Here is a 21,211-nt window from a genome sequence, read left to right as displayed (position 1 = left end):
AGGTTGGCTACCAAACACACACACACACATACACACACACAGGGAGGGAGGGAGGGAGAGGGAGGGAGAAAGAGAGAGAGAGAGAGAGAGAGAGAGAGAGAGAGAGAGAGAGAGAGAAAATCGCCCGAAAGAACTATGCCTCTCCACCTCCATGTAATCACCACCCACACACCCACTCACAAATATCCATGCCCAACAAAATACCCAAATGAAAACAACAATTTACATATAAAAGCAACAGGCACAAATCTAAAGTACATAAGCGACAAAAAAAGGATACCAACAAAGACATGGCCCGTTTCGTAATTTTTAATTTCGAAACTATGGTTAACTGCCAGACGAGTGCAACCACTACCTCCCAGTAGAAAAACAATCTGAAATATTATCAGAGCCTTATCAACATATTGCTCAATTAATCTCACCAAAGCCCGTTCTGTACGCCGACTCACAACCTTCAAAATAATATATGAACACCACCAACGAAAACAATAGAACTCCCAGACCTAAATTCACACAAGCCACTCAGCCTCGCCATTCCCAAGTTTCGACATATCACACTACCACTCATGCTTTCGGGCCTCCTAAAGGTCCTCTATACTTAATGAGTTCACTACAAACTTCCCTACAGAATGAACACCAGTCCAAAATACACCTGCTACTCACACCACTCTCATGCGCACACTACCACAGGGGATGCCTACGAGACCAACAGTACTTCACAAGTACATCACGCAAGGCCAACGTAGATTTCTCGATCCAGGAATCTCTCCTTATGAATCTTCACACGTTATCTCGTTTACATCTCCACAAGTGTAGGTCTCTTGTCCGAGCCGGAGGAACTCGAGATAACTTCATAAATTGCCTGTATTGCCGACACATCATACTTTTGGCACTAAGCCCAATACCCTGGAAAACTCTAATCTCATTATGGACGTCTTCGCCCATAGAAATGTTGAGCGCCCTCGAACACATTTTCAAAGTCAGTTCCATGTCTACAAACAAACGGACAAATACGCAACATTAAATCTAAATAATCAAGAATCTTGAAAAGGGAACTGGCAGCTCAAACACGAAAAGTAAATTAAAAAACAAAACATTGTCTCCTCTTAAAGGAGAACAAGAACTTTCAAAAACGAACTGTTCGGAAAGCAAATGAATGTATAGACACAACTTCAAGGAAAAAACATACAAATAAATGACAAACTCACACAATTCTCTTTGAAAGAGATACCAACCAACGTGGACTGACAGCTCAAAATGTAGAAAAAGAAGAACGGAAAAAGTGAAATGTAACTGCAAAAAATTAAAATAAATCACTGAAGTGTGAACAACGTACCAACCGTACTACAGACAATGAAAATAATCAATCACAGCTTGAAGAAAACTGTTTAAAAGACAAACAACGTTCATTCCAAAGAATGAACAAACTAAGAACGAAAGCTGGTGGCTCAAAAAGCGAAAAATAAATGACTACGAAAGGCTCCGACACCGTTACTACAAACTAAACCAAGACTCAAACATCCACCACAAGAGTATGTCCATGCTTACTTCAACATCTAGAAAAAATTAGTGCAAAATGTATGTGAATTGTGTCAAAATGACGTAAAAATGAGAGACGTGGGACACAGGAATTTTATAGGAGTTTGCGAATGGATATACAAGTCGCATCTATGATGCGACCAAACCAAACAATACTTAAAGAGACTTGTTTCTTTTGCAATGTAATAGACTATGGTCTTCTTTTTGATCATTCTGCTTTGTGTCTTGTTGCTGCGCGAACTAGTAATATCTGGATGTGTGTATTTTACTCGGTTGAGAAAAGTTCTGTACTGCTGGAAATTAGGTATTTGTTATCTTCAAAATATAACTTTTTAAAAGTGATATGTGATTTTATTTATATAGGAGTTAATATAAAGTTATATAAATGTTGGAACACGTGAGGCAATACTGACCCTACGACTTATCTTAGAAGATAGATTAAGGAAAGGCAAACCTACGTTTCTAGCATTTGTATACTTAGAGAAAGCTTTTGACAATGTTGACTGGAATACTCTCTTTCAAATTGTGAAGGTGGCAAGGGTAAAATACAGGGAGAGAAAGGCTGTTTACAATTTATACAGAAACCAGATGGGAGTTATAAGAGTCGAGGGGCATGAAAGGGAAGCAGTCGTTGGGAAGGGAGTGAGGCAGGGTTGTAGCCTATCCCAGATGTTATTCAATCTGTACATTGAACAAGCAGTAAAGGAAACAAAAGAAAAATTTGGAGTAGGAATTAAAATCCATGGAGAAGAAAGAAAAACTTTTAGGTTCGCCGATGACATTGTAATTCTGTCAGAGACAGCAAAGGACTTGGAAGAGCTGTTGAACAGAATGGACAGTGTCTTGAAAGGAGGATATAAGTTGAACATCAACAAAAGCAAAACGAGGATAATGGAATGTAGTCGAATTAAATTGGGTGATGCTGAGGGAATTAGATTTGCGGAGCAAAATAACCGATAATGGTCGAAGTAGAGAGAATATAAAATGAGGACTGGCAATGGCAAGGAAAGCGTTTCCGAAGAAGAGAAATTTGTTAACATCGAGTATAGATTTAAGTGTCAGGAAGTCGTTTCTGAAAGTATTTGTATGGAGTGTAGCCATGTATGGGAGTGAAACGTGGACGATAAATAGTTTGGAAAAGAAGAGAATAGAAGCTTTCGAAGTGTGGTGCTACAGAAGAATGCTGAAGATTAGATGGGTAGATCACATAACTAACGAGGAGGTGTTGAGCAGAATTGGGGAGAAGAGGAGTTTGTGGCTCAACTTGACTAGAAGAAGGGATCGGTTGGTAGGACATGTTCTGAGGCATCAAGGGATCACCAGTTTAGTATTGGAGGGCTGCGTGGAGGGTAAAAATCGTAGAGGGAGACCAAGAGATGAATACACTAAGCAGATTCAGAAGGATGTAGGTTGCAGGAGGTACTGGGAGATGAATAATCTTGCACAGTATAGAGTAGCATGGAGTGCTGCATCAAACCAGTCTCTGGACTGAAGACCACAACAAAAATAACAGAAGTTAACATATTCTCTCTGAGTTTTTGCAGCATTAATTTCAGACTGAGGTTTTCTTGTTGGCAACCATTACTGCCTGGATTAATAATTTGTATAAATACGGCCGCAATGGCCAGCTTATTCAGAGAAAATCTACGTCGTTATTCACGACGAGTTATTACGGAAGTACTACTACTAAGATTTTCCAGAATTTTAGGTGAACCAGATCGCAGACTGCCGAGTATGTTCCAGCAGTGACGCAGCTAACACTTTTATCTTCTTTCAAACCTGTTAAATGTTGTCTTTATGTTCAAGCAAAAGCTACATTACATTAGCAACACATATAGAGGACCATATTTTCCGTGTAAATAAGAGTGCTCCTGACCGAAATATTCCTGTTATGTGAATAGGACAACGTCTCACTTAGATCTTTGCTAGTCATTCATTAGGAAGTCCTCCTTACTGTGGAACGAACATTATTAAATAGGTATTATTATAGCAGTGTTGTGATTCTATCGCTCTTATAACTATGTGAAAATAAACTGATGGCAATTCGTGTATAAAAACTCGCAACTGCAAATAACGTTAACAATACGACAAATATCATTTCATATTATTACATTAGTAAAGCCCTTTTTAGAATTACAACACGCCCCTTCAACTACGCCCGCCATCCACCATTTCACATGGTGTGACACAGTTGCGACATCAGTCAAAGCCAACGAGTAAAATATCACAGCTCGAACAAATACAGCAGTGCCCCACGCCCCTACAAAACAACCGCATGATCGAAAAACACACACATATTCCGTCAGAATGAACGAACAAAGGATGTAAATACACACAGTTGGAACAGAATTTTTTGCTTTACGTATATAGCTCAAACGAAGACAAGGTTACCATACACACCCCCACAAAACAACGACATAATCGAAACATAGCACAAAAAATTAGTCCATAATAAACCGAGAGAGAATATATTAAAAAAACTGAAATCGCACTACAACAACTGATAACAAATATATAATTAATAAATACCAAAGAATCGATACCATTTGGCATAATCATTAATACAATCCACTTAATGAAAACAGACATCCACCACAAGAGTGAGCCACCGGTATCAACAACACGACCCCTATAAAACAATCGATTTTATAAACAAAGCGCCTCCATGATGTCACATTCGAAAAAAAGCTAAATGTTTGTAAAAACCAAAATTATAAATTACATCACGACTAGTTTTACTCGCGACGTTGGTAAGGTAATACTAGTATCATGTTTTTCAGTTGACCTACACAGGTCAACCAGGATACCAGTCTGAGGCACATTGGTCCTTTAGTTGATGGTAATACGAGCTTGCTGTTCAGTTGACCTATATAGGTCATTTGAGAAATAGGATACCAATGATAGATACGTTGTTCTTTTAGTCGTTGGTAATAGCAATGTTTGATTGATTTGATTGGTCGCTTTTATCTTCATGGGTAACATTGGTATCTTCTTCCTCAGTGGAAGAACAGGATATCGGTATTCTGTTTGTCGTATTTTTGGTCCTGCGTAATTGGTTTTCCTGAAATTTTTGTTACTGTATTGTTTTGCGGCTATGTTTGTAGTTTTGTTTTTAGTTCGTGCTCGTCCCGAAACCTTCCAATTCGCTGCCTGCCCTGTTAATTTTTTTGTGGACTTGATAAATCGTTTTTTTTTCTTTACACAAGATTCTTTTACGATTATGGGTTTTCGTGATGTACATGCACTATCTCTGTTCTCTGGGCTACATTCCTTACTTTCTGAACACTCGTTTGTGCTTTTAAATGTTTGTCACTTAGCGTCTGTGACTTATCTGTGATGTCATTGGTCAAAGCCGGCGAATTGTACCCCAGTCTTCTGTATTCCCCAATCTGAGCTATGCACTTATGTTCCTGGCTAGCCTCACCCTCAATAAACTTCCCACATTACAAAACAATCAAATATTTGTATGGAACAGAACGATAATCACAATCACTAATCGTTTCACATGTAATAATTTAAGTTATGCTCGTAAGTTCGTGCCTAACCCTACCCTCGGAAATTGTGTCAAAGACAGAAAGAAACAGCCAAATATTTGTGAGAAAAAAAATTAATCTCTACTAGTTTCTCTATCAACAATTTAAGCTCTCACATAACACAAAACCACACCTTCATAAATCACGACATATTTGGAATAAACAGCATAGTTCACGAACAAGATAACCACAGATAAGATTGAATAACAGGCAGCTTACATTATTCGCAAAGTAGACTCACGACGTCACACAGGACAAAAGAATGCAAAAAACGCACAAGTGAAATAGCATCTTTCGCTTTACCTATATAGTTCAAACAAAGACAGCGATACCAGACACACTCCACTAAACAATGATACACTCCTGGAAATGGAAAAAAGAACACACTGACACCGGTGTGTCAGACCCACCATACTTGCTCCGGACACTGCGAGAGGGCTGTACAAGCAATGATCACACGCACGGCACAGCGGACACACCAGGAACCGCGGTGTTGGCCGTCGAATGGCGCTAGCTGCGCAGCATTTGTGCACCGCCGCCGTCAGTGTCAGCCAGTTTGCCGTGGCATACGGAGCTCCATCGCAGTCTTTAACACTGGTAGCATGCCGCGACAGCGTGGACGTGAACCGTATGTGCAGTTGACGGACTTTGAGCGAGGGCGTATAGTGGGCATGCGGGAGGCCGGGTGGACGTACCGCCGAATTGCTCAACACGTGGGGCGTGAGGCCTCCACAGTACATCGATGTTGTCGCCAGTGCTCGGCGGAAGGTGTACGTGCCAGTCGACCTGGGACCGGACCGCAGCGACGCACGGATGCACGCCAAGACCGTAGGATCCTACGCAGTGCCGTAGGGGACCGCACCGCCACTTCCCAGCAAATTAGGGACACTGTTGCTCCTGGGGTATCGGCGAGGACCATTCGCAACCGTCTCCATGAAGCTGGGCTACGGTCCCGCACACCGTTAGGCCGTCTTCCGCTCACGCCCCAACATCGTGCAACCCGCCTCCAGTGGTGTCGCGACAGGCGTGAATGGAGGGACGAATGGAGACGTGTCGTCTTCAGCGATGAGAGTCGCTTCTGCCTTGGTGCCAATGATGGTCGTATGCGTGTTTGGCGCCGTGCAGGTGAGCGCCACAATCAGGACTGCATACGACCGAGGCACACAGGGCCAACACCCGGCATCATGGTGTGGGGAGCGATCTCCTACACTGGCCGTACACCACTGGTGATCGTCGAGGGGACACTGAATAGTGCATGGTACATCCAAACCGTCATCGAACCCATCGTTGTACCATTCCTAGACCGGCAAGGGAACTTGCTGTTCCAACAGGACAATGCACGTCCGCATGTATCCCGTGCCACCCAACGTGCTCTAGAAGGTGTAAGTCAACTACCCTGGCCAGCAAGATCTCCGGATCTGTCCCCCATTGAGCATGTTTGGGACTGGATGAAGCGTCGTCTCACGCGGTCTGCACGTCCAGCACGAACGCTGGTCCAACTGAGGCGCCAGGTGGAAATGGCATGGCAAGCCGTTCCACAGGACTACATCCAGCATCTCTACGATCGTCTCCATGGGAGAATAGCAGCCTGCATTGCTGCGAAAGGTGGATGTACACTGTACTAGTGCCGACATTGTGTATGCTCTGTTGCCTGTGTCTATGTGCCTGTGGTTCTGTCAGTGTGATCATGTGATGTAACTGACCCTAGGAATGTGTCAATAAAGTTTCCCCTTCCTGGGACAATGAATTCACGGTGTTCTTATTTCAATTTCCAGGAGTGTATAATCGAAAAATAACGCACACAAATTCCTCCATAATAACTGATTCGAAGAAAACCGCATTGTTTGGAAACTAAATCAATATTACTGATGAACCATTTTTAGGTCAACTTATGTCTTTGATACCATCCGTCCGCATCTCGTGGTCGTGCGGTAGAGTTCTCGCTTCCCACGCCCAGGTTCCCGGGTTCGATTCCCGGCTGGGTCAGGGATTTTCTCTGCCACGTGATTACTGGGTGTTGTGTGATGTCCTTAGGTTAGTTAGGTTTAAGTAGTTCTAAGTTTTAGGGGATTGATTATCATAGATGTTAAGTCCCATAGCGCTCAGAGCCATTTTTGATACCATCCGTCGGCTTTGAACTATCATGGAGTATTGTCGTGGTGGGTGACGTCATTCATCAGTCAGAAATTAAGCATTATGTTTTGTTAGTCGTAACGGTGATGACAACTTACATAAACTTGGAATTACTTATGGATATATTTTCCTTAAAATTAAAATTGTTGGGTCAAGTGCACGGTCTGATTCCTCCAATCTAGGAGAATTTGTGTTCTCTTAAATTTGACATTCTTTCTTCGTTGCTTCCACAACAGTGGTTCCGACCTGTTTTGTGTACCATGGGGAATCAGTACAATCACTTAATAACTTATTTGGTGTATACAGGGTGTTACAAAAAGATACAGCCAAACTTTCAGGAAACATTCCTCACACACAAATAAAGAAAAGATGTTATATGGACATGTGTCCGGAAACGCTTAATTTCCATGTTAGAGTTCATTTTAGTTTGTTCTTCCACCTACGCTCAATGGAGCACGTTATCATGATTTCATATGGGATACTCTACCTGTGCTGCTAGAACATGTGCCTTTACAAGTGCGACACAACATGTGGTTCATGCACGATGGAGCTCCTGCACATTTCAGTCGAAGTGTTCGTATGCTTCTCAACAACAGATTCGGTGACCGATGGCTTGGTAGAGGCGGACCAATTCCAAGGCCTCCACGCTCTCCTGACCTCAACCCTCTTTACTTTCATTTATGGGGGCATTTGAAAGCTCTTGTCTACGCAACCCCGGTACCAAATGTAGAGACTCTTCGTGCTCGTATTGTGGACGGCTGTGATATAATACGCCATTCTCCAGGGCTGCATCAGCGCATCAGGGATTCCATGCGACGAAGGGTGGATGCATGTATCCTCGCTAACGGAGGACATTTTGAACATTTCCTGTAACAAAGTGTTTGAAGTCACTCTGGTACGTTCTGTTGCTGTGTGTTTCCATTCCATGATTAATGTGATTTGAAGAGAAGTAATAAAATGAGCTCTAACATGGAAAGTAAGCGTTTCCGGACACATGTCCACATAACATATTTTCTTTCTTTGTGTGTGAGGAATGTTTCCTGAAAGTTTGGCCGTACCTTTTTGTAACACCCTGTATCTGTCAAAGGCCGTCGATACATTTTCTGGTCTTTGGTTCCATAGTTTGAGAGGAATTGAAGACTATCTCTTAGGAAGGCTCAAGCGAATTTTTATCTGCTTTTTTAAACAGATATATTTTGTTTTTATTTTTGGTTGATTTGGATGTTACGGTATTCAGTCTTGCTACAACGTTCATGTGGTCTCGAATTCCTGTTACCGTTATAATGCTTCCTATTTGCTCAGAATTATTCGTTGCAAAGATGTCAAGTCTGTTTTCGCAACAATTTACACTTCGAGAGGGCCCCTGAATTGATTGTTCAAAATAATTTCCGGAGAAAGCATTCAGTAGAATTTCGGACTATATTTTATCCGTTAAACCCTGTGACCTTGTATTTTCGCAAACATATTGAGGGTGGATTGAAGTCACCATCAGTAGTGGGGCATCTGCTTGAAATGAGATTCAACTTTTCTTTGAACTGTTCAGCAACTGTATCATCTGAGGCTGGGCGGTCGGTGAAAGGAAGCATTTGTTATACTTGTTTTGCTGAAGCAAGAGGAGGCTTTTTTATTTACAAAACAAGTACTTCTGTGCTTGCTACGGAGGATGGCCACGCAAACAAACTCGGCATCAATTATTAATTTACTATGCTTGTGAAGGACACCCTGTACCCATATCAACTTGCAAGAACTATCTGTATCAATTTTACTGCAAGGCAAGCTTGTTTTAACAACAATAAACGCTCCATCTCTAACTGCGTTTAATCTATCCTTTTTGAACACCGACAGGCCCCTTGAAAAAATTTCGGCTGAAGTTGTCTTCTGCTTTAAGCAGCTTTCAATACCTATAACCATTTGAGCTTCAGCGTTTTCTATTAGCGCTTCTTTCTGAACACAGCTACAACAATTTACAGTTACAGTACCTGTTGTTGCTAAGTCTACCCCCGCCCTCAATTTGCCTTGCGCTCAAAGACTGATATCCTTTCTACAATTCCTGATACCCTCTAAGCTAAAAAACCGTCCCGTCCATTCCACACTGCCCCTGTTACCTGTGTAGCCGCTGTCTGAGTGTCATGGACCATGACGTATTTAGTGGAACCCAAAAACCCACCACACTATGGCTCAAATAGAGGGATTTGCTGTTTACACTATCGCGAAACCATCAGAGCCTCTGATTTAGATCCTCCACTTGGCGCTGTACCAAAGGTCCTCAGTCTATCCTATCGAATATGCTACAGATTGATATTTCTGTCTTCATCTCGCAAGTAAGACGGGCAGTCTTTACCAATTGATTTAGCCGCCCGAAACCAGAGAGAATCTCTTCCGATCCAAAGCGACACATATCATTAGTTCCGACATGGGCCACCACCTTCACCCTGTGCTCTTCAAGGCGTCTGGTAGCAGTCTTTCCACATGTGGAACGGCTCCTGCCTGTTTGCACACATTGTGCACACTGAACTTCCCCTTCTTGGCAGCCATTACTCTAAGGGGCCCCATTACGCGCCTAACATTGGAGCTCGCAACTACTTGCAACCCCGCGCTCTGTGACTGTCCATATCTTGCAGGCTGAGAGGCACCTCTGAAACAGGGCAAGCGATTGCATCTGGCTCAGGATCTTTTATGAGCCACACACAGCGCCTGAAACCTTCGATCGCATTTCCGGCCTTATGTCTGTATGGCCTTTTTTTCTCCTTATTCTCTCAGCGACTGTTTCCCGTAGTTTGTGTCCATTTTGCAATATCACCCTGTAAATACAATTTTATAAGCAACATATGGTATCTTTTAGAACTTATATAACTGATTAAATGTAAAAAGCAAATAAATAAATAATTGTATTCTGTGTGACTGTGATACTGCAAGACGGAGGTAACTGTATATACAGTGTTTTAACCGTGGTTGGAGCTTGCGAAGAACTCAACATCAATGTAACATGTCAACATTGTACTTACGTGCCAGTCAGCAGTTCATGCATGAGGATACCCAACGACCAGTAGTCCACAGCTCGGTCGTGGCCTTTATTCAGTATTATTTCAGGCGCTACGTATTCCGGCGTTCCACAAAAAGTCCAGGTCTTCGCGCTGTACCCGAGCCTCTTCGAGAAACCGAAATCCACCTACAACACAAAAATGAAGTTAATAATGGGCGAACTCTGCTCATTTTTATTTTATTTCATCCTTTTATTCAAATTGTTCCTGAGGCATGATTGTGTGATACTAACAGTGTTACAAGTAAATGAGAATTTACGCTGAGGAAACAGAAGTCATGGGATACCTTCTAATATCTCGTCGCCCCGCCTTTCTCCCGGCCTAGTGCAGCGTCTCGACTTGATGTGGGCTCAAGAAGTGGTTGGAAGTCTCCTGCAGAAATACTGAGCCATGCTGCCTCGACAGGCGTCCATAACTGCGAAAGTGTTGTCGGTACAGGACTTTGTACACTCACTTCTCGATTATGTCCCAAAATTTTCGATGGGAGGCCGGCCGGAGTGGCCGAGCGGTTCTAGGCGCTTCAGTCTGGAACCGCGCGGCCGCTACGGTCGCAGGTTCGAATCCTGCCTCGGGCATGGACGTGTGTGTCGTCCTTAGGTTAGTTAGGTTTGAGTAGTTCTAAGTTCTAGGGGACTGATGACCTCAGAAGTTAAGTCCCATAGTGCTCAGAGCCATTTGAACCATGTTCGATGGGATTCATGTCGGGCGATCTGTGTGGCCAAACCATTTGCAAATTGTCAAGAATGTTCTTAAAACCAATCATCACCAGTTGTGGTCCGCTGACATGGCTCATTGTTATCCATAAATATGCTATCGTTGTTTAGGAACGTAAAGTTCATGAATGACTGTAGACAGTCTCCAACTAGCCGAAGTTAAACATATCCGGTCAACGATCGGTTCTTTTGGACCAGACGAGCCAGTCGATTCCATGTAAACGCAGTTCATACCATTATGACGCCACCCCACTTCGTGACATCTGCGTCACACTCAAACCCTACTATCAGCTCTTAACAACTGAAATCGGGACTCATCTGACCAGCCACGGTTTTCCAGTCATTCTGTTACTGCGTTGTCCGTGGTGAGAGGTAATGCCCGAAATGCGTTATTCACAGCACACTCTTGACACTGTGGATCGCGGTATATTGAGTTCCCTAACGATTTTCGAAATGGTATGGCCCATGCGTCTAGCACCAACCACCATTCCGCGTTCAAAGTCTGTTAATTCCCATCTTAAGGCCATAAACACATCGGAAATCTTTCACATCAATCACCTGAGTACAAATGACAGTTCCACCCACGCACTGCTCATTTATGCCTTGTGTACGCGATGCTGCCGCCATCGGTAAATGTGCTGTTCCATGTTTTTTGTCACTACAGTGAATGACAGGCGTCAATAAAAGTAAAACAAAAGTCATGAGCTGTTGTCGAATTAAATCACACGATAATGGGAAATTAGGTTATGAAACAAGGAGCTAAAAGTAATATTTGAACAGCAAAATAATTAAGCCCGGCAAAAGAAAAAAAATGTAAAATTCAAACTGGCAACAGCAAGAAAATCTCTTCAGACATTTAGAAATATGTTAACATCGAATATAAATATCCTGATAGCATTTGCCTGTAGTGTGACCTAATTATGAACTGAAACGTGGGCCAAAAATAAGATATACAAGAAGGGAAATGAAGCTTTGGAAATATAACGCTGTAGAAGAATGCTGAAGATTGAATGTGTTGATCGCGTAACTACTGCACAGCATTCCTGAGAGAACTGGAGGAGGAGGAGATTAGTGTTTAACGTCCCGTCGACAACGAGGTCATTAGAGACGGAGCGTAAGCTCGGGTGAGGGAAGGATAGGGAAGGAAATCGGCCGTGCCCTTTCAAAGGAACCATCCCGGCATTTGCCTAAAGCGATTTAGGGAAATCACGGAAAACCTAAATCAGGATGGCCGGAGACGGGATTGAACCGTCGTCCTTCCGAATGCGAGTCCAGTGTGCTAACCACTGCGCCACCTCGCTCGGTCTGAGAGAACTGGACACAACTTGAGTGAAAGAAGGGATAATTTGATGGGACATATCTCGAGGCATGTAGGAATAGTTACGTTGGAAATATAAGTGGGAGGCGGACAAAAAATATTGAGTGAGACTGAGGTTTGGATACAGCAGACAGTTTCAAACGGATATAGGTTGCAATAGTTACGCGCAACGCTGATGACAGCATACACTCTTTAGTATGAGTAGTCGGAAGTCAGTAAGTAGCTAAGCAGAAGCGAACTTACAAGTTTGACGTAACCCTGAGTGTCCAGCAGGAGGTTCTCGGGCTTCAGGTCCCGGTATATGATGCCTCGGGCGTGCAGGTACTCAAACGCTTCGACGACGCAGGCTGTGACGAAACGAGTCGTATGATCGTCGAAGCAGCCTCTGTCCCTGAGAATGGTCCACACCTCGCCTCCCAAGCAAGCCTCCAGCAGCATGTACACGTACTTGGAGTCCCGGAACGTCCGGTACAACCTGGAAAACAAAAGTACGCGTAAGACCGATAGCTGCTGCACTGGATTAAGCCCAGTTCTGTGTCCCATCGATTTCGACGAGCTGTGGTGTAGATACTGGACGGAATTTAGGTCACATAGCTTTCAGTTTCTAAAAAATGGATGTCCAATGTTATAGCGCAGAATCTGTTTGCGATTGAGTGAATACAAAGAAATTCTGAATGTGACTATCACGCAAGCAACCCAAAAATTTCCGATAAAACGAAATGTTAGTGAGTGAGGAGGGTAGCGTTGCTAACTAGAGTGGTGACTTATCGTTCAAATTAAAATCAACTTTCTTGTGCATCGGTACGACTCGCCCTTTATAAAAGGACATTTTCTCATCGACAAATTAATGAAAGCAGTAGCGAAATTTATTTGCTGTTATATTAAATCTTAAGAACTTCATAATGATTAATAGCTGGCATCGGCTGCAAAGAACTTGTTTTCGATATTTTGCACGCCAGGCTGGTACCGGTTCATACGCGCATCTTCAGCGACAAACTACAGCCGGCCGCGGTGGTCTAGCGGTTCTAGGCGCGCAGTCCGGAACCACGCGGCTGCTACGGTCGCAGGATTCCAACCTACGACCGTAGCGGTCGCGCGGTTCCAGGCTGTAGCGCATAGAACCGCTCGGCCACTCCGGCCGGCAACTCACGGAGCCGGCCGCGGTGGCCGAGCGGTTCTAGGAGCTTCAGTCCGCAACCACGCGGCTGCTACGGTCGCAGGTTCGAATCCTGCCTCGGGCATGGATGTGTGTGATGTCCTTAGGTTAGTTAGGTTCACGTAGTTCTAAGTTCTAGGGGACTGATGACCTCAGATGTTAAGTCCCATAGTGCTCAGAGCCATCTGAACCATTTTTTTTTTTTTTTTTGACAAACTACAGACGACAAGTCAGAGCATTAAAACATTAGGTTGGTGGGTAAGTTCGCAGCGTATTTGTTTTGAATGTTGGTATTACTGTTGTTGTGGCTTTATTTATCGACTGCCATTTATAATTTGCGTCTCACTGTTGCTATTTGAGTTTACATATTGCCATTTTGTCATTCGGAGATAGTGAGTGGAGCTGCGGACACTAGAAAACGCAGTGCCAAGTGGAAAAATCGGAACATTTGAGACATATTCTTCTGTTTGAGTTTAATAGAGAGGAGACAGCAGCGGAGGCAGCTGGAAACATATGCACCGTATATGGGGATAATGCCATCGGACACAGCAAGAAATGGTTTTCTTATTTTAAAGAAGATCTTTTGACATTAATGATTCTCCAAGTTCAGGAGGACTTTCGGGGTTTGATGAAGATCGTTTATACGCTTTAATCTACAATGATTCACGGCAGTGTACTGAGACCTAGCAAATGTTATGAACTATGATCATTCCACCATCCTGCGGCATTTGAATGGAATGGGGAAGGTTCAAAAATCGGCTGTACGGGTACCGCATGCTCTAGGCCAAAATCCCAAAAATCATCAATGACCATATGTGCATCTCTGTTTGCCCGTCATCAATTGAATCTTGAACAACATCGACCGTTCTTTCCCGTATCGTTACTGGTGACGAGAAATGGTATCCGTATGCTAACATAAAGAAAAGAAAGGAGTGTTTGAGCCCAAACGAAACCGCCTCTCCTTACGACGACCTGTGCACATCCATAAAAGATAATGTGGTGCATCTGGTGGAACAGCGACGTTGTAGAGGTCTACAAATTACTTCACCGGGGGTGTAACCGTCACTGCTGACATTTGCTGCCAACAACTGAGACGCCTTGAAGACGCAGACCAAGAACAACGACCAGGAAGACTGCGTGAAGTGATGCTACTCCACGATAACGCCCTCCCGTATTCTCATAGACTGATGAAAAACGTTATACAGGAGTTGGGTTGGAAAGTCATTCCGCACCTACCTTGGTCACCTGATCTCGCGCCCTCATATTGTCGCCTTTTCCACTCTGTCGAACAACCCTTAAGGAACTTCCTTTCCGGATGAAAATGTGTTCCGAACTTGGCTCTACTAGTTCTTTGCCTCAAAGCCACGTGACTTCTATAGTCGGGGAACGGAAAGTTACACCAGCTTTGGCAGATAGAGATGGGCAAAACTGTTCTTTTCAGAGATTGGATCAGAACTGTTCACTCCCTGAAATGAATTAGCTCTTTTTCATGACTCACCACTCATTTACAATATAAAATAAATGGAAGGCACATTGCCCTTTAAACTTGGTTTATTCCAGTACTATACCTGTATTTTGATCTTATTTGATCCTATTTTGAAGTAACACAGATAATGAGTAAGAATTTTGTATTGTTTATTGAAATTTCCATGATATGACAAAGTTTTTGATTATTGATTTATTTTGCACTATCGTGGTTTTTTGGGTGATCGGAAAATGTTGTAACTTGAGATTTACATTAACAATGTATTTGGCTATAACGTATTAAAATTTCATTAACCTCATACAAATACATCGCAAGCCATATATTTTTAAAGTGAACGTTTCCTTTCGAAGACGCCTAAAATCGCAAAATCCGTACCAGAATAAGAAAACAAAAATATAAATTTGACTGTAAAACGAAAGTGCTGCATATAGCTTTACGCAGAATAAAACAAGGAAAATATTGGTGTATCACATTTTGCGATACGTTTATCGGTTCGCTCGTAATTAAAGCGTAAATTCGAGTGTCTATAATAAAAATCCTATAGTAAGAGGAGTCATCAGGAACCTAATCTAATCAGTTTAAACAAATAAAAATAAAATAAAAACAATTGATGTATACATAACATAATAATGTAATATACATAGCGGCATTACTACGAAGAACAATATCCAGTGGGGACGAACTCCGATGCAGAGGCGCTGAGTCGAGCAGGTCGAGCCGCGAGCTGTATTACTGCGTGAGCTGAGACCGCAGAGACCACAGTGACACCTGAGTCGCTTTGCTCGACGCTCTGGCTAGAGTCGAGACGGTGGGGCGAGCGTTGAGCGGGCGAGTTCCGAGGGAGGGGGTAGCGGTGAACTCACCCGCTCCGAGACAAATAGTTCGTTCCCTTGCGAGCGGGTTTGCTCGCATCAACTGCCCAGAGGGCAGGACGTGTGACTGAAACGATCGCCGACAGAGTGCGATGCGAAGTTACGCTGCGCCAGACACTGCGCGGCAGACGACGCACAGAGACGCCACGGCATATGTGAAACACAAAATCCAATGGGGCACTGCGCAATGCAGGCAGCCAAGGTAGAAGCAGGGCAGAGGCCGGCGCTGGCTGTGTTGTGTGGCGTGCACTGTGCTGTGACCAGCAGAGGCGCTGCTGATATGCTCCGTCTCTCTCTCTCTCTCTCTCTCTCCCTCTCTCTCTCTCTCTCTCTCTCTCTCTCTCTGCCGTGGGAAACGTTTGGAGCTACCGTTCTTTTTTTCTGAATCACTGATTGTTCACTCCTTTGAAAGATTGAACTCTATGAATTAGTTCAAGAGCGGATCCCCCATCTCTATTGGCAGATTGTTGTAAATGGTGACAGAGAATGTATATTATGTGTCTCTGTTGTGTTTATTGTTGTGTTTATTAAATTTACGGAAAAACGCTACGAACTTGTGCACCAACCCAACATAAATAGTTGATTTCCTAAGTAACTTGGTCAACAGCTTTGAAAAATATCTTGCTAAGGAAGAGACTAAATTTTGTCATCAACAAAGGGAAAAAAATTTCTGCGTATGTGATTACGAACTTTAACAACAAGTTTGATCTTCGTTCACATAATGTTTCCTGTTTCTTTTGTCAAAACAATCCTTTTCTTAGGGAATTTGAACATGTAAAAGTTAGGGGAAGTGAAGATGTAAAAGCGAAAAGAGGAGAGGGAGCAGCAGAGAGCGAACGAACGAGCGAGCGAGAGAGAGAAAGAGAGAGCGTACCAATAATTGCATAAAACTTTTAGGTGTTCTTTCTTCTAATTTAGTTTACACTAAAACACATAAATTTCGCGGCAGCTTTCATTCTCCTACCAAGGAGTCTAGTCTCATGCCAAGCCATATACCACTTGGCCACCACCGTGGTTGACAGCGACGTTCTTCCATAAGTATATTTGCAAAGAAACAAATAATTCGTTAATACCTCGGAAACTATTGCGGGCCTGATAGCTATAAATAAAGTCTCCCTACTTTTCGATTGTTCTAACCAATCCTGCTGGTCCGAAACGGACTCTGCGTCATAGGTTTGAACTCGATTTATTCGTAAGCGGAATCTTAGTGACCTCAACTCTTTCACAGAGATTACTTGAGTAGTCTGCCGAAGCTTGACGAAATCGGTTGGCTGCTGGTCTGACCTCTCCTTATAAACTGCCGTAGTTACATTTTACTGGCGTCCTGATTCAGTACGGATACCTGCAAATGAAGGGGCTTCGGCAGCTCATCATGATGTTCTTCTCGCTGTAAATGTGCTCCTGCTGCTGCGTGTCGACGATGTGCTGCTTCTTGAGACACTTGAGCGCGAACGTGAGGCTCCTGTCGTACATGTACTGCACCAGCTCGACGCGGCCGAATCCCCCGACACCAAGAGTGGCGATCACGTCCAGGTCGTCCAGCCGGATGTAGTCGTACTCTGGAAAAAACACGTCTCTACGTTACAATGCGATAAGCCAACTGTAGCAACAAAGGAAACACTGACTAGAATATCGTATGATTTTGTCAGCTACTTTTTTGAAAATCCACGTCGAAATCACTGAGAAATGGCGGAAAAACTTGTTCACGTTTTAGAAATATCGAAATGTCCGCCCCTGGTAGCTGAGCGGTCAGCGCGATGGAGTGTATTGCCTAATGGCCCGGGTTCGATTCCCGGCTGGATCGGGGATTTTCTTCGCTCAGGGACTGGGTGTTGCGTTGTCCTTATCATCATCATTTCATCCTCATCGCCACGCAAGTCGCCGAAGTGTCGTCAACTCGAAAGACTTGCACCTACCCGACGGGAGGCCCTAGCTACACGGCATTTCCATTTCAATATCGAAAGTTTCTGAACATCGTACATTTAAAGACTATCAAGTTGAAAAGTATACTTTGAGAAGATTTACGGTGTCCCAGAAGACGTTAAGCCAAATCGTAATTAGAACACAGTGCAAGAAGTTGATGGACGAGCTAAAGCTCTTAGGGCGCGCTCTTCAGTCGCAACCTCCCTGCAATCTGACAAGCTACTATCACCATACCTCTCCGGCAAGGTAAACGAAATATCAACGAATCTTCCAGCTATCGCCCAATCCGCTTGCTCTCCCAAGCGAAGAAAATTCTTGAGCACGATTACAGCACTCTCCATCGAATCGTTAATCAAATTCTCGCGTATCAGTATATTTTTGGCAGGAGTGCAAAAGCAGTTTACGCAGCCAGCCTCTTTAAGGAAAACGCCGATAAAAGAATCTGAGATTACATCTGGAATTTAAGGACCCCGAAAAAGCCTTCAATAGGGCACCTCATGAGCTCTTCTGGAAAACGCGTCGCGACCATAATATTCCACAGGCATATGTGCAACGTATTCACCCTCTCTGTAGTAACGTTACGAATGCTGTTCACTATTAGCTGAAGTGTCACCTCATTTTCCAATCATTGTTAGTGTGCACCAAGTATTTGCACTCTCACCCCTCCTATTTACCCTGTGTGTGGACATAGTGGTCGCGTATTGTCAGACACTCTGTTCTTGGATGGCATTATAAAATCCGCGCTCTAAGGTGCATGAGGAAGAACAGACCAGTGTAGTTTTGTGAGGTCCTCTCGGGTACGCGGAATTGAGTGACGCCTTACGTTGTCATGGAGAACGAGAAGTTTGTTTGCATTTTTGTGTGAAGAGCTCGCTGGTCTCTTCTGAGGGCAACACAACGCACTTCACAGTTGATCGTTGCAGCATGAGGGAAAACAGAATAACCCGTTCAGAGCCCCAGAAGACCGTCGCCAAGACTTTACCGTTTGGCGATGCGGCATTGGAGAGGTGCTGTGCCGGCCCTGGTTCAAATGGTTCAAATGGCTCTGAGCACTATGGGACTTAACATCTGAGGTCATCAGTCCCCTAGAACTTAGAACTACTTAAACCTAACTAACCTAAGGACATCACACACATCCATGTCCGAGGCAGGATTCAAACCTGCGACCGTAGCTGTCACGCGGTTTCGGACTGAAGCGCGTAGAACCGCTCGGCCACAACGGCCGGCTGTGCCGGCCCTCTTTCAATTGCCTTTTGTTTTACGATTCTATGTAATGAACCCGTGTTTCGTTGCCTGTGATGTTCGACAGTAAATTGTCACGGTCAGTCTCGTAACGCGCAACCAATTCCGCACAGGTGGGCCTGCGTTGCTCTTTATGGTGTGGGGAGGAACGCAGTACCTGTGAGTACCCCAGCTGGTGTAAGAGTGTGTCAACACTACCAACAGAGACGTCCAGTTATGCAGCGGGGTCTTTGATTGTGATCCGTCTGTCACCTCGAAAGAGAGTGTCTGCACGTTCCAAAATAGCAGCTGTCACTGTTGTGTGCGACCGACTGGCGCGTCCTTGTTACGATGATAACAGACGTGTCGCCCAACAACTCAGCGTGCTTTCGTTCACTGCCAGGTCTCCGTAGACATACAGCAAGCGCGTATGAATACCTGCGATACTCTGGTTTTCCGCCAAAAGAAACCCACTGCTTGGAATGCACAACAATTAAAGACGCCATTTTGAAGTCTACATATAGAGTCGCCACCTATCGGAACTGCTTGAAATTGCAGGAGATAAAGCGGGAATATTCCACGATGTCACGCAACAAATTCCTCTTTTTGTAAAATGAAATTGGCGGAGGAAAAATAAAAGTGTTGACTTACCTACTGAACAACCCTCGCAAAACGTGTCACCCATGAAAGTACATAGCTTAAGTACCTAAGGTTCCTAATAATTTAGGCTGGTTTGACGAACACAGATGCTCCCGTTATGCAGCGGGTTGTTTGGCTGAAATGGCGTCAAGCGACTCGAGTGCTGTTTGAGGATGAAGTATAGAACTATCTTTAGGGGAAAGTTTCCGTTCGCCGTGTTAATCTGTTCAGCTCAGAACGTTCAGCAGCAAGAACAAAATATGAAAACGTGCTTTCACGGAAAGAAGACGGAAACGATGCGCTCGTCCATGGATGTCGCAAGGCTGGACCATACGAAAAGCGAACGAATAAGGGAACGGGTGGAAGTGAGAGCGGCTACAGCTACAGCTACAGCTACATCCATAGTGCGCAGGCCACTTTGCGGTGTGTCGTAAGGCGTACGTTTTGTGCCAGTGCCAATCCCCTCTTTTCCTCTTCCCGCTGCGAATGTTGCGCGTGACGAAAGAGTGTTGACAAGACTCCATGCGAAGGCTGAATCTCTGTAATCTTATCTTCATAGTCTTTTCGCGAGATATACGCAGGGCAAAATAACATTTTCGTTGACTCTTCTTGGATGGAAATCTTTAAGAATTTTAACAGTGAACCACACGGTGATGCACAAAAACCTCTCTTGTAGCGTCTGCCAAAGATGTTTGGCAAGCACTTGTGTGCCGCTTTCGCATCTACTACACGAACCTGTTATGAAACACGCTGTTCTTCTCTGGATTTTCCATATTCCTCTATCAGTCTCAGATTGAAGAGCAATAATCTAATATTGGCCGAACAAGAATTTGCCACTGACTTCTTTCGTGGACGGGCCACACCTCCTGAGGATTCTTCAAACTATCATCTGACGTTCCTACAGTGAGATTTATGTCGTCGTTCCACTTTAAATCACTGCATACGCATACTTCCAGATACACTATATGACCAAAAGTATCCGGACATCCCCAAAAACTTACGATTTTCGTATTAGGTGCATTTTGCTGCCACCTACTGCCAGGTACTCTATATCAGCGTCCTTAGTAGTCATTAGACATCGTGAGAGAGCAGAATGGGGCGCTCCGCGGAACTCACGGAGGCTCAAATGGTTCAAATGGCTCTGAGCACTATGGGACTTTGCTGCTGTGGTCATCAGTCCCCTAGAACTTTGAACTACTTAAACCTAACTAACCTAAGGACATCACACACATCCATGCCCGCGGCAGGATTCGAACCTGCGACCGTAGCGGTCGCGCGGTTCCAGGCTGTAGCGCATAGAACCGCTCGGCCACTCCGGCCGGCAACTCACGGAGCCGGCCGCGGTGGCCGAGCGGTTCTAGGAGCTTCAGTCCGGAACCGCGCGGCTGCTACGGTCGCAGGTTCGAATCCTGCCTCGGGCATGGATGTGTGTGATGTCCTTAGGTTAGTTAGGTTCACGTAGTTCTAAGTCTAGGGGACTGATGACCTCAGATGTTAAGTCCCATAGTGCTTAGAGCCATTTCAACCATTTTTGAACTCACGGACTTCGAACGTGGTCAGATGAATGGGTGTCACTTGTGTCATACGTCTGTACGCGAGATTTCCACACTAATGAACATCCCTAGGTCCACTGTTTC

The 21,211-nt window shown here is 44.2% G+C and overlaps 1 protein-coding gene across 2 annotated transcripts in view; it reads right to left on the bottom strand.

Annotated features, from left to right (window-relative positions):
• The window catches only part of LOC126180792 (cGMP-dependent protein kinase, isozyme 1), a 597,699-nt gene that overhangs the window by 51,335 nt on the left and 525,153 nt on the right, over positions 1-21,211 (bottom strand). For both annotated transcript variants that reach the window (XM_049924720.1, XM_049924719.1), the window contains exons 7-9: positions 17,134-17,350; positions 12,521-12,752; positions 10,211-10,374 (exon numbers count right to left, since the gene is read on the bottom strand). In XM_049924720.1, the coding sequence (XP_049780677.1) occupies positions 10,211-10,374; positions 12,521-12,752; positions 17,134-17,350 (613 nt within the window). The remainder of the gene's footprint in view (positions 1-10,210; positions 10,375-12,520; positions 12,753-17,133; positions 17,351-21,211) is intronic.

Source organism: Schistocerca cancellata, chromosome 1 (genome assembly GCF_023864275.1).
Source record: "Schistocerca cancellata isolate TAMUIC-IGC-003103 chromosome 1, iqSchCanc2.1, whole genome shotgun sequence".
Taxonomy (NCBI): Eukaryota; Metazoa; Arthropoda; class Insecta; order Orthoptera; family Acrididae; genus Schistocerca; species Schistocerca cancellata.
The sequence above is the reverse complement of the archived record's forward strand: the minus strand, read 5'-3'. Positions and strand labels throughout refer to the sequence as shown.